Source organism: Balaenoptera borealis (assembly GCF_965194805.1).
Source record: "Balaenoptera borealis genome assembly, chromosome: 11".
In the NCBI taxonomy this organism is placed as follows: domain Eukaryota; kingdom Metazoa; phylum Chordata; class Mammalia; order Artiodactyla; family Balaenopteridae; genus Balaenoptera; species Balaenoptera borealis.
This window is the reverse complement of record NC_138868.1, coordinates 93,409,571-93,422,864: the sequence shown is the minus strand read 5'-3', so window position 1 is coordinate 93,422,864 and position 13,294 is coordinate 93,409,571. Positions and strand designations below refer to the sequence as shown.

Genomic DNA, 13,294 nt, shown 5'->3' with positions numbered 1-13,294 from the left:
AGGGTGGGGCCCTAAACCAATTGGATTGGTGTCCGTATAAGAGGAGGAAGAGATACCAGGGATGTGCACACACAGAGAAAAGACCATGTGAGGACACAATAAGAAGGGGGTTGTCTGCAAGCCAGGGAGAGAGGGCTCAGGAGAAACTAAACCTAACACCTTGATCTTGGACTTCTGATCTCCAGAACTGTGACAAAAATTAATTTCTGTTGCCTAAGCCCCCCAGTCTGTGATATTTTGTTACAGCAGCCCATCAGACAACTCCCTAATCTGAGTTAGAGTCTCTTGCATTTTACCAATCTCTCTTTGTAGCATACATCACCCTTGAAATTACTTGTTTAATATCTGTTTTCCCCACCGGATTGTAGGTACCATGAAGGAAAGTAATTCTTATTCATTGTTACTGTACTCTCCAGGGTCTAGCAATGCTCAGTACACAGCAAGAGCCCAAGAAATGAATGTATAGAATCTATACACATGTGGCTATATAAATTTAAATTACTTATAAATGAAATAGAGAAATTCACTTTAGTAGCACTAGCCACATTTCAAACCTTCGATAGCCACTTGTGGTCACTGGTTCCCACAGTGGACAGTGCAAATTACAGAACATTTCTATCATCACAGAAAGATCTATCAGACGGCACTGATACAAATGATATGGAAATGAACTTGGGGTACGAATGAATGTTAGCCAGGTAAAGAAAGACAGGGAGGCAGAGGGAAGGACAAAGGCAGCAAGCAGAGGATGAACGGTCAGGGGGTGTGTGGGGAACCGGAAGCAGTCTGTAGCTCAAGTGTGAGGTAGTGGGAGGCGAGAGGTAAGGCCAAGGTCACGGGAGGACTTAGGTCCTGATGAGAGCATGAAATTTATTGGGACTGAGGGGAGAATGCAAGCAGAGAAGTGGCTGGGTCAGATTTGCATTTTAGATACATTACCCTGTGGGGAGTGTAAGCCTGGGGGCGGGAAAAACAATCAGGGGGTTGTTGAAATCGTCTGGATAAGAGAATGAGAACAAAGGGAGGTTGGAGAGGTTGGAGCTGGAGGGAGAAGGCAAACCTGAGGGCTGATTAAATTAAGGGCTGAGAGGTGAGAGGAGGCCAATGTGACTTGTAAATATGGGGACAGCAGTGCCACCAAGTGAGACTAGAATGAATGGGAGGGTAGGAGAAGCAGGTTTTATTTGGCAGTGGGGGGGACAGAGAAAGAGACGATCAACTAAACTTTGGACACATTAAGTTCATGGTGCTTGAGGGATACAATGGGTGTGACAGTTGGCATAGATGCTGAGGCTCAAAAAAGGTGGCTGGTAGCAACTGAGATGTGGGTTCATCACAAGGGTGGTAGCTAAAACCACATGCTTGGGCTAGATCACCTGAAGAGAAAGGTGAGCAGTGGGCCAGGCCAGAACAACATTTGGGGGATGGGCCGAGGAGAAAAGGCCCATGACAAACCCAAAGAACACCCTAAGCATGTACCATCTATGAAGTTGCCTGAACTATTTTTAAAACCATTTTATTCTTTGGACCCATACAGCCTGTGAGAAGCAGCAACTTCAATATATTTCTATTTGATATGTAAGGTCTGTTTCACTGTTGGCTTTCTTGTCTCTATCCTCAAACAAGCTCCCTGAAGTCTGAGCAGGGACTGAGTGCTCTGGAATCTCCTGTATGTGATCTGTGTGGTCAGAGTATGTCCTTTGAGATCCCACCTGTCTAAGGTGGGGAAGGGTCTTCCTGCCTAGAGGAGGAGAGACAGGAGTATGACAAGGAGCCATCTATGTAATGTGATGGACCCAGGAGCCATCTATGTAATGTGATGGACCCAGGAGCCATCTATGTAATGTGATGGACCCTGAGGGAAAGCCTTTTGACTTTGCCTCTGCAGCTCAAAACCAGAACCTGCTCTCCCCTAAAACAAGAGGGATTTCAGATTCATCAGTGAGGTTCCTGAGTGATCTTCTCCAAGGGAACAGTGGGCTCATTGGTGATGGGGAAATAGAAGCTCCTTTTGACCTGATTCTACACAGAAGGGGAGAAAATACAAGGAAGAGCTGTCAGCCTGAATTCAATCAGAATGTTAGCAGCTTCTCTGATACCAATTAACAGCCAAAAAATATTACCCCCAGGCTCCAATATCACTTGCTTCTCAATACCCCTTCTGTTTAACCTCAAGAACGTTTTTTTCCTTAAGAGTCATAAACCTGTCAGGCAACCCAGGAACTAACTTAGAGTAATCATCTCTCTTTAATCACTCCACCTCCCTAAAGTAAAATTTAATTTGTATATGATTTACTCATACTTACTGATTTCGTCTACATTTTTAAGAAATTTCTGCAAGTCTTCCTCTTGATAGTCAGCCATTGTGAACCAGAATCCCTGAGGGAGGCAGCATAAATGATGAAAATTAATAAAAATAAAACTCTAAACAGAATTTGGTCAGGCTGATTAGCCTTCTAAAACTAAGAGCCAGGTAATTATTTTTAAGATGGATTTGTGTTTAGAAAAGTCATGAATAACAAGCAGGGTGATCTACTTCACTCTGACTGCTGTTAAGGCCAAGGGACCCTCATTATGTGTGGCGATATTTCTGGAAAGCTGCCAGCCTCCCTCCAATGGGGAAAGTGCTCTGTGAAATGTCCCTACAAAGCCAACACCAGCTGCTGTGATTCAGGGACCTGGCTTGAAGGCGGCCAGGTGGAGAGCAGTTGACAGGCCACCAGAGATGGAGGAGGACACTATTAACACTTGACTTTGATCATGACAGGCTGGCCCAGCCAGAAGCTTTGGACTTGGCTGTGTGACAGGTAACCAAAAATGGGACAATTTGCATCTAAATGTCCCAACTATTTAAAATGTAAGCCTCTGGCTGATTTCTGAGGAGTGAAGAGAAGCTACAAGTTGCATGCAGGGATTAGAACTTGACAGTCCTGCATGCCAGCCTCTCTTCTCCTCTCCAGGTACTTTAGTTGGATCATCTGTCACTTGTTTTTGAGTGAAAGGCCTCACGCTATAGCCAGTGGTTCTCAAAGGTCCACCCACAGACCATAAGAATCATCCAAAAACTGGTTCAGCCTTAGCCCAGAGCCCCTCAGTCAGTAAGCCTGAGAGAGTGCCCAGGAATGTATAGTTTTAAACACTCTCCAGGTGATTCTGATTTACAGCAAGGTTTAATAACAGTGTAGCCAAATAAGGCACCTTTAACTGGAAATTTGAAATCTGCCAGGAACAAGCCGTGAGTTATTTGATCTCTCTGAGACTCCAGTTATAAGCTGTGCTACCTCAGCTAAAGTCACAACCTCTCTGACCCTCAGAGGCCTCATTCATTCTCTGGAAACTATAATACAAACAGAGGGCTATCTGGGGATTAATTTAAAGCACCAGGTAGGCGATGAGTGGTTACTGCAAGACATCCTTATCTATAAAACAGGGCTGGGGACCTGTGGCTTAACTAAACGATCGCTAGGTTTCTTTCCAGCTCTTAACAATTCAGGCTCCCGTGGAACTGAGGCCTAGTCAAGTGAGTTGACTCGCCCAAGGTTAGGAGAGGCAGAAGGCAGGCTCCGAACTCCCGCGGGCAGGCGCCAAGCCCTCTGCTCCCAGGCCAGGGTCTAAGGGCGCGCCATGCCTGGGCAGCGAACCCACGACGGGACGAGAAGGTCAGGGAACGGTGATGTCCAAGGCGTCCGACGGTATCCACTTCACTGGGAAAGAGCCTGCGCCCCGCCTGCAGCCAGGAGACCGGCTCGCCCCACATGCCCCTCCCCGGCCGGCGCAGAGGGGCGGGGCCGGCGGCACCGTTGCCCGGCAACCGCTCCAGAGCGTCCACCGGCCCAGTGCCCGCCGTGGAGGTCCCGGCGGTCCTCAGCTGATACCGTCCCATCCGCCGGGGTCCAACCCAGCGTCCTCTGCTTGGCTCTGACGGCCAGATTAGGACCAGGACCAGGGCAGACCCCGGGCCACCCCGTTGCACTGACCTTACGCGCCCAGAGCTGGACAGGAAATGGCGGCTGTGGGCGGGCGGTGACCGACCTAGGCTGAGGCGGGGCGGCGCCAAAGGGCCAGGGGCGGACGTGGCCCCGTGGTCTGACGCGCCCTGCGCTTTAGTTCCGGAGCGCGCAGCCAAGTTCAAGGCCGAGCTGGGGCGTGGGAAGCCCGCTGGGGACCGGGGAAGCTGGGGGGAGCAAAAGAAGCCCGAGTGACCTGCGCTGATCCCTAAATCAGCGCCAGGTTTTGGCTTCTTTGTTTTCTGGGGTGGGAGGGTGTGTCACTTGCGTTAGCTTAATATCCCTGGCCCCAAAGAGGGAAGGTCTGCAGCGTACTTGGGAGAGGCAGGCTTGGGTGTGAATCCGATTTTACTTATTAGTATACGCGAGACCTTCGGAGAGGAGAGTTATGTGATCTCTCTGATCTTCAGAGTTCTCCTTTATATAAAAAATGGGGCTTCCCTGGTGGCGCAGTGGTTGAGAATCTGCCTGCCAATGCAGGGGACACAGGTTCGAGCCCTGGTCTGGGAAGATTCCCACATGCCGCGGAGCAACTAGGCCCGTGAGCCACAACTACTGAGCCTGAGCGTCTGGAGCCTGTGCTCTGCAGCAAGAGAGGCCGCGACAGTGAGAGGCCCGCGCACCGCGATGAAGAGTGGCCCCGGCTTGCCGCAACTAGAGAAAGCCCTCGCACAGAAACGAAGACCCAACACAGCCAAAAATAAATAAATACATAAATTTATTAAAAAAAAAAAGTACAAATAATTTTTTTTTTTAATGGAGAAATGGCACTTTCTCCTAAGATTTACGGTTAAGGTGCCAGGCACCTGGTCAGTAGGGATAAGTGATGGTTATTATCCAGGGAATCATAGTATTTAGAGCAGAAGGAGACAATGGACACATTCACAGAGAGAGAGAGAGATTTATTGTAAGGAGTGGGCTCACATGATTATGGAGGCTGAGAAGTGCACCATCTGCAGTTGACGAGCTGGAGACCCACAGAGCCCATAGTGTGAGTTCCAGTGCAAGTCCAAGGGCCTGCGGACCAGGAGAGCTGACGATGGTGTAAGGTCCAGTCCAAGTCTGAGTGCAAAAGCAGGAGAATGTTCCTGCTACTACAGTCAGGCAGAGAGAAAGAATTCTATTCAGGCCTTCAACTGATTGGATGAGGCCCACCCACAGTGGGGAGAGAGATCTGCTTTACTCAGGCTATGGATTCAAATGTCAATCTCATCCAGAAACACAGACAAACCCAGAATAATATTTAAACAAATATCTGAGCACCCTTTGGGCCAGTGATCCGTAAAATTAACCATCACGAGTATCCAGTCACCAGACCCAAAGAGCTTGTCACGTAAGGGGGTTAAAGGTCAATAAACAAATAATCACTTAAATTCTCACTGTGGTAAGTGCTATAAGAAGTAAAGGGTGAAAAACAAAAGTAGCAAAGGGTACCATGAAAGCTGAGTCTCAAACCTTGGAGATATTCCCTGAGGACGTGACGTTTACACTGAGACTTAAGGGATGAGTGGGCACTGACCAGCTGGAGAGGGAGGTGGACGCAGAGGGGGCAGGATGGGCAGTCAGGAAGGAGCCTGGCAAGGACAAGGAATCAACAGGAGGCCAAGCTTGGCTGCGGCCTAGAGAGCAAAAGTAAGCAGTGCAAGATGAAGCCAGGCCCAAATCACACAGGGCCTTTGAAAAGTTCTGGGTCTCTCTCCTAAGTGCCACAGGCAGCTTTTGAGGGGTTTTAGGAGAGGAGTGACATGCTCAGATTTTTCTTTTTAGAAAATCATTCTGGCTGCAATGTGGAGAATGATCTGGAACGAGGCCAGAGGGACACTGGGAGACAAGTTAGAGGTTGTCGACAGCATGTATTGGTAGAGGGAATAGAGAGGATTAGATGAATTTGCCATGTATTTTGGAGGGGGAATTGACAGCAGGGAAATATTAACAATGACATTAGGTTTCTAGCTTGAGCGAGAATAGGGCTCTCCGTTGGCTGAGATGGAGAATATTCAAGGAGAATCAGGTGTGGAGAAAGATGATGAGTTCAGATTTATATTCAGTCCAAGATGCCTGTGAGTTATTCAAGTGGAGATGTTGAATAAATTAATTGTTCTTTAATAGTTACTCTTCTCTTCTTCAGATTTTCCAATTTTTAGCAAAGCACAGGCACCTGGAATAGACTGTATTTCCCAACTTTCCTTACATATGACTATTTCCTTACACATGACAGTCCAGTTAAATATAAGCAGAAGTGGTGGGTGCTACTTCTAGGAAGTGTCCTAAAAAAGGATTCCCTTCTTCTTACTTTTTCTTCTTGTTGGTTGGAATGTGGACACAATGGCTGGAGCTGGCTCAGCCATTTTGGACCATGATGTAGAAGCAGTATATTGAGGATGGAAAGCCACAGGTAGAAGGAACCTGTGTTCTAATGATCATGGAGTTACCATACTGGGTTTTGGACTATCTAACTCCATATTTCTGTATAGGAAAGCTGTTTAACCCCAACAATACATCAGGTTCTGGGAATCTAAAGACTTCTATCTTGTTAGAGTCACTGTTATGTTGGGTTTTCGGTCACTCCCAGCCAAACCTAACGTTAGCTGATATGGAAGACGCTATTCATTTATTCAACTAACTGTTTTAAAGTTGATATCAATTTTTTGGTGATAAGTCCTTCCAAATAGTCCAAATGATGTTATGCATAAAAATAGAAATATTGATATTTTTTAAAAAACATGTCTATTGTAAATAACTTTTGTCCGAAGGACTCTAAACACCAGAGAAATTTGACACTGAGATTACACAATTAAAAAGCACATGAATAATGTTTTATGTTAGAAGTTATCTTTGTAGTTAGAAGTTATTTTTTTCTCGTCAGTCATACTTCCATTTTATAGCCCCCCCCCCACACACACACACACACACTCAGAATACTGTCCTAATATAGGATATTTTTATGCCTGAATGTCTTTCGCTGATCATCTCATCATAATTCTCTGCCACAGTAATATCAACAAATATTGTTGGAGTATTTGCTTTAACAAGATACCATACTATAAGTCAGGGGCCCAGCCCCAGTCCTCACACAGCCCAATGAGGAAGACAGATGCATAAACAAATTCTTTTGTTTTCAATATTTTTTTAATTGAAGTGTAGTTGATTTACCATGTTGTGTTAATTTCTGCCGCACGGCAAAGTGATTCAGTTACACATATATACATTCTTTTTTTATATACTCTTTTCCATTATGGTTTATCATAGGATATTGAATGTAGTTCTCTGTGATATGCAGTAGGACCTTGTTGTTTATCCATAAACAAGTTCTTATAGAACCATGTGATAAGCACAGTGACAGTCTAGCGCTTAAGGAAGAAGGAAGAAGGAGGAAACGGTGTCAGGCAAGTTCCCTTAGAAATAGGAATTGACACAGTTAATGTGGAAGCTGAGAGTGTGTGGAGTGCTCCAGGCACAGGGAACAGATTGAGCAGAAGTTTAGAGTCAGGAAACACTGTGCTGTGTGTGAGAAAACAGAAAAGTTCAAGGCGGGAGTGGTAAGAGGTGAGCCCAGAGATGTGGGCAGGGCACAGGGTATCCAGGAGGGAAGCCACAGGGTATCAAGGAGGGAAGCCACAGGAAGAGTGTGAAGCAGGGAAGAGACAAGGGAAGAGCCCAGGCTCAGGGCGAGATACCTGAGCAGGAGGGATACAAGAGAGAGGGCGGGTGTGTGTGCTCTAAGGTCAGGCTGGAATAACAGGACTCAGCAGGCACAGACACTCGTGGCATCTTCGAAGTGACTTCCATCCTGATGACTCCTACATGGATGTCTGTCAAGCCCACACTTCACCCTAAGCCCCATCCTGATAAATCCAACAGGACAACTAGACTATGAATCTCTTGAGAGAAGGGATTTTGTTTTATCTTGTCTTAATTTCCCCAGCACCTGGCACTCAGTTGGAGCCTAAAAGAAATGATGTGTTGTGGAAGTGAGTTAATCTCTTGCCCTGCATGGAGGAAGGTTCAAATCTAAGTCATTCTAGGTGGAAAAGGATTACGAGTGCTTATAGTTTCCCTACCCCAGGCTTCCCAGAGAAGTCCATCCAGAGGACAAACATTGTGGCAGTCACAAAATACATCTTAGAGTAAATTTCATACTTGACAGATTGATCACTTTAAAGTCAGAAGTCTAGTAAGCCTGGGTGGTGGTAAACTGTCCACAAAGATGCCAGTTTTCCTCCTTTCAAGCACACAGTAGGATCTCACCTCCCTGTGGCCAGGTGACTTGCTTTGTTCAGTGCCATGGTGGGAAGAAATGAAATGGGCAGAAGCCTTTAGGGGCCAGAGTCTGACTCACCATACATAGCCAGCCCTTCCCCCTGCCCCACAACTAGAGGGTGGAGTCTGTGTCTGCCTGAGTCCCTGAGTGAAAGGACATGGACCAGAGTTGCCCACCTACCTTTGATGGACATGCAGCTCAAGTGAGCAATAGACTTTTCTTGTGATTAGCAAACATTTTGGACCTGTTTGTTACACAGCATAACATAGTCCTTCATGTCTAATATGCCCACTCAGACCATTGTTCTTCACTTGCTACAATGACAAAATCTAGGGACCTTGTGCATGAACGTACATAGATTATGATCACTGTGATTTATATTTTAAGTGTCAATGTCTGCCAATATTCAGGAAAACAGACTTAAAATGTGTGTGACACATTTCAAATATATTCCCCATAGAGAACCTGCTATTTTCATCCTACCTAAATCCCTTGTGCGGTACTTAAAGTTTACTTTTTCTTTATGTCCTCAGTAAAAAGTTGGAGAACATTTGGTCACTTTCCACTGTATAATAAACCTGGACTTGGAGATCATTTAAGCTGTTTCTCCTCTCTTTTACTCTACTCTCCTTTTGTGTAAACAATTCTAGCTGTTTGCCTTTTCTCATCAATCATACTTTATAAACTTAGGAGAAATAAGGAAGAAAAAAAAATTTTTTTTTCCTGAGGACAACTGCGTGAGGAATAAAAGGAATCGTACATTTGCCCGCTGGATGGAAAAGTTGCAGACAAGGTCAGCCTGGAGCCAGGAGCCAGACAGACCACAAAGATGTCTGTTGGGCAACCCCATCACCATGGGTGCTGGGACTACAATTCACTAGGTTACTTTGGCTTCAAGATTTGAAGGGGAGGGCTTCCCTAGTGGCGCAGTGGTTGAGAATCTGCCTGCCAATGCAGGGAACACGGGTTCGAGCCCTGGTCTGGGAAGACCCCACATGCCGCGGAGCGACTAGGCCCGTGAGCCACAATTGCTGAGCCTGCGCGTCTGGAGCCTGTGCTCCGCAACAAGAGAGGCCGCGATAGTGAGAGACCCACGCACCGCCATGAAGAGTGGCCCCCGAGAGAAAGCCCTCGCACAGAAACGAAGACCCAACACAGCCATACATACATACATACATACATAAATAAATAAATAAATAAATAAATAAATAAAAGACTTGAAGGGGAGGGAAACTGGAGGAATTCAGTAGTCTCTTCCTTCCCTAAAGAGAATTCAAAAATCACATTTGATTTTTTTCCCCCCAAACTTATGTCCTTTATTTGGAAAACAGCTAAAATTCTTGCCTCTTGGACACCCTTTGCTCTCTCACTTCCCACCTTATTATAGATGAAGAAATCATTTCAGGATCTAGTCACAGATTTATTCTGTGTGCCCATAGGGGGCAAGAGTCTTCCTTGGGATTTCTATGCACAATTAATGACATCACAGTTACTAACAACAGCAATTACAACAGTGACGATAGTAACTAACACTTGCCGAGCTGCAATGTGCCAGGCATTGCACTCAATCCTTTGTAGGCGTTATCGAACTTCAATCTCTCAGTAGCCATACAATTCCTATTTCCATTTCACAGACAAGAAATGCAGCCAGGGAGGTCGTGTGGTTTGCCAGAGTCTGAGCCAAGATGTGAAACCTGGTCTGAGTGGCCCCCTAGCTCATACTATCCCGTCTCACTACCCTCCTAGGTATCAGCCTTCCCTGGAGAGCTGTTTCTTTGGGTTGTTTTTGGCGGCGCTATGCTTCTTGCAGGATCTTAGTTCCCTGACCAGGGACCGAACCCATACCCCCAGCAGTGGAAGCACAGAGTCCTAACCACTGGATCCCCAGGGAAGTCCCTGGAGAGCTGTTTTAAACTTGTATCATCAAGGACCATCCCGGAAGCCTCAGGCCCTAGCTCTGTCTCATGGATGTATAAACCTCAGTACAGGTTGCTCCAGGTGCTTCACAGGCTGGTCCAACCCTCCACAGGTGAGGGATGCATTTTCTCTGTAGCCAGAGGGCCGTGTCTCCCACTCCATTAAGAAAGAGAGGATGACTCCAACAGTGTCCTTCTTTGGAGCCTTTTCTGTGGCTCGTGGGACGACTCTGCCTGAAAAGGGAAGGGGAGTTGAGTGCCAGGTGGAAAGTGTGTCCGCCCGTCTCTACCTACTGTGGAGAGGCACTGCCACCGTGTGGACAGACTGGCTGCGCCTGGACGAACGCGGTGGTAGAGAAAGCAGGGGAACTCCTGAGCAGTCAGCCCCTGTTCAGGCATTTATCTGATGTTTGTTGAGCACCTAATATTGCCACGTACTCGGCTAGGCTCCTTCTATTGCTGCTACCGCTCCTGCCGTGGGGACGTTCCTTCTCTGGGTAGGAAATTTAATGATGTCAACGATTCAGACTGTAGTGAATGTTTAACATTTATTCATCATTTATTTGGGGCACTTTCATCTAGGGCTGATTTGCACCACTCAGAAATTATAGATACACCCGATTTGTGCAGGGCGATTTTCTTTGCCTCCAAGGTTTTGGAGACAAAAGGATGCAGAGAAATGTAGGGCTCCAGAGTGACTTACTCTATCTTGATTGTTATGAAAGGCGAATATGTATTTCTAGCAAACATCTTTGCTTCTTTCTGTCTTAACAGTTTAGTAGCATATTAAAAGCATACCATAGAAACAGAAAGCAGAGAAAAACAGAAAATCATTCATGATCTCTTTATCCTGACACCATCACTATTAACATTTTGATATATTTCCTTTTTAATTTTTTTCTGCATTTTTTGGCATCGATGTAAACATGCTTGCATATGATTATGTATTTCACTTTATTGATATAGCACAATATCATCATCATAATAATAGCTGATACATTCTGATCACCCATGATGTCCTAAGCCCTTTATTAGGGGCTTTAAATGTCATCTCATGAACCCATATAACAATCTTAAGAGATGGTATTATTATCCCCCTTTTAATAGAAAAGACAACTGAGGCTCAGAGGGGATCCATATAGCTCTTGCCTCTCATAAGGCTGTCTCATGTTATGCATTGTTTTAGTAACGATCATTTAACCTCTGCAGTGTGTTCCACTTATCCATACACTGCATTTCGCCTATCTACTTGCCATCATTTTAGATCTTTACTTGCTGCTAATATTGTTTGCTGATGTAAACTTTGCTGCAACATGCATCTCTAAATCATCTTTTTACATAGCTAGGATGAATTTCTTAGGGTAGCTTCTCAGAAGCGGGTTTCTCAATCAAGATTTTGAATCTTTTTATGGTTGTTGGTATTTCCAAATTGCTTCTCAGTGGGGTTGGGCAAATTTGTACACATTAGCCCTACCGTCAGTAATGTAGGAGAGTGCCAGTTTTGCAACATCCCCACCAGCACTGAGTGTTAATTTTTTCCAATCTAATAGATGATAAGGGCTTCCCTGGTGGTGCAGTGGTTGGGAATCTGCCTGCCAATGCAGGGGACACGGGTTCGAGCCCTGGTCTGGGAAGATCCCACATGCCGCGGAGCAACTGGGCCCGTGAGCCACAATTACTGAGCCTGCGCTTCTGGAGCCTGTGCTCCGCAACGCAACGAGAGAGGCCGCGATAGTGAGAGCCCCACACACCGCGATGAAGAGTGGCCCCCGCTCGCCACAACTAGAGAAAGCCCTCGCACAGAAACGAAGACCCAACACAGCTAAAAATAATTAATTAATTAATTTTTTAAAAAGATGATAAATGGTTTGATAAATAAATCTGTGATAAATGGATTGTTTTGCCTGACATTTATTATCAGAGAAGGTGAAGTCATTTTTACTTTTTACCACCTGCACAAGTACTTTCTACCTCGTTTTGCACAGTCCAAGAAATCTCTGCGGTCTTGGGCCCTCCTAAACCAGGAATTTTAAACCTAGGGTCCGGAGTCCGTGGATAGAATTCTGGGGCCTGTGAACTTGTTTGGGAAATAATTATACCTTTATTTTTACACACCTGTCACTGAAGTAGTACCCCTTTCATTGTTAATATAGGCAGCAAATCTCAGTGGTATTAGCAGTAGTTGTGTCATCATTTATGTTCAGCAACAATTTGAAGTTAGTCATTAGACATGCTGCTAGAATTCGTGTTTTGATGTGTTAATAAACAAACACATTTATTAACATACCACACATTCATTTACAAAATATTTTGATAGTTGTATTTCAGTATAATTCTTTTCCTTTGTAATGCTGTATGTTTTATTTTTAAAATAAAAAAGTTAAATTTAAAAATGCTATTCTGAGAAGGGGTCTGTAGTCTTCACTTGACTAACAGTGGTGTCATAGCAAAAATAAAGTTTAAAATTCCTGTCCTACAAATCTTCATTATAGAAGAATTCCAAATAATAAATGTAAATACTACCCCTCCAGGGATAGAACTCAATTCCTTTCTCCTTGAGTATCCACTGGACTAAGTGATTCACTTCTAAAGAACAGCACCAGGAAAGGGAAAATAGTGACTCCACAGTGGAGAAGACTGTAGACACCAACTTACCCAACTGACCAATGTCAACACGACCAGTAGGTAAGTCAGATGTTGTGCACTCCTGATGCGATGAGAAAGTCACTTTACCTCTGTGACATTCTTCCCCCAAAATCCATAACCCTGGTCTAACCATGAGGAAACAACAGACAACCCAAATTCAGGGACATTCTACAAAATAACCAAAAGGTACTTTTCAAATGTCAAGGTTATGAAAAATAAGGAAAGACTGAGAAACTGCCCCAGGCTGGAGGAGACTAAGGAGATATAATGGCTAAGTGTAAGATGGTCCCTGGATGAGATCCTAGTGCTGAAAAAGGATGTTGGTAGAAAAACCGGTATAATCTAAATGAAGCCTGTCTCTGTCTTGGCATGACAAAGAATGTTTCAATGTACATCCTCATTTGTGGGCCTTTGTACGAGAATTCTTTGGCTTTAAGAACCAGGAGTGGAACTGATATCTGTAT

The 13,294-nt window shown here is 45.1% G+C and overlaps 1 protein-coding gene across 5 annotated transcripts in view; it reads right to left on the bottom strand.

Annotated features, from left to right (window-relative positions):
• TTC12 (tetratricopeptide repeat domain 12) overlaps positions 1-3,956 on the bottom strand; it is a 49,843-nt gene extending 45,887 nt beyond the window's left edge. For 2 of the 5 annotated variants that reach the window (XM_082342367.1, XM_082342365.1), the window contains exons 1-2: positions 3,629-3,955; positions 2,307-2,379 (exon numbers count right to left, since the gene is read on the bottom strand). In XM_082342367.1, the coding sequence (XP_082198493.1) occupies positions 2,307-2,379; positions 3,629-3,883 (328 nt within the window). In that variant the 5' untranslated portion in view covers positions 3,884-3,955. Of the gene's footprint in view, positions 1-2,306; positions 2,380-3,628 lie in introns of all 5 variants that reach the window. The other 3 variants (XM_082342366.1, XM_082342364.1, XM_082342368.1) reach the window with 3 other exon arrangements.
• Positions 3,957-13,294: the final 9,338 nt, after the last annotated feature.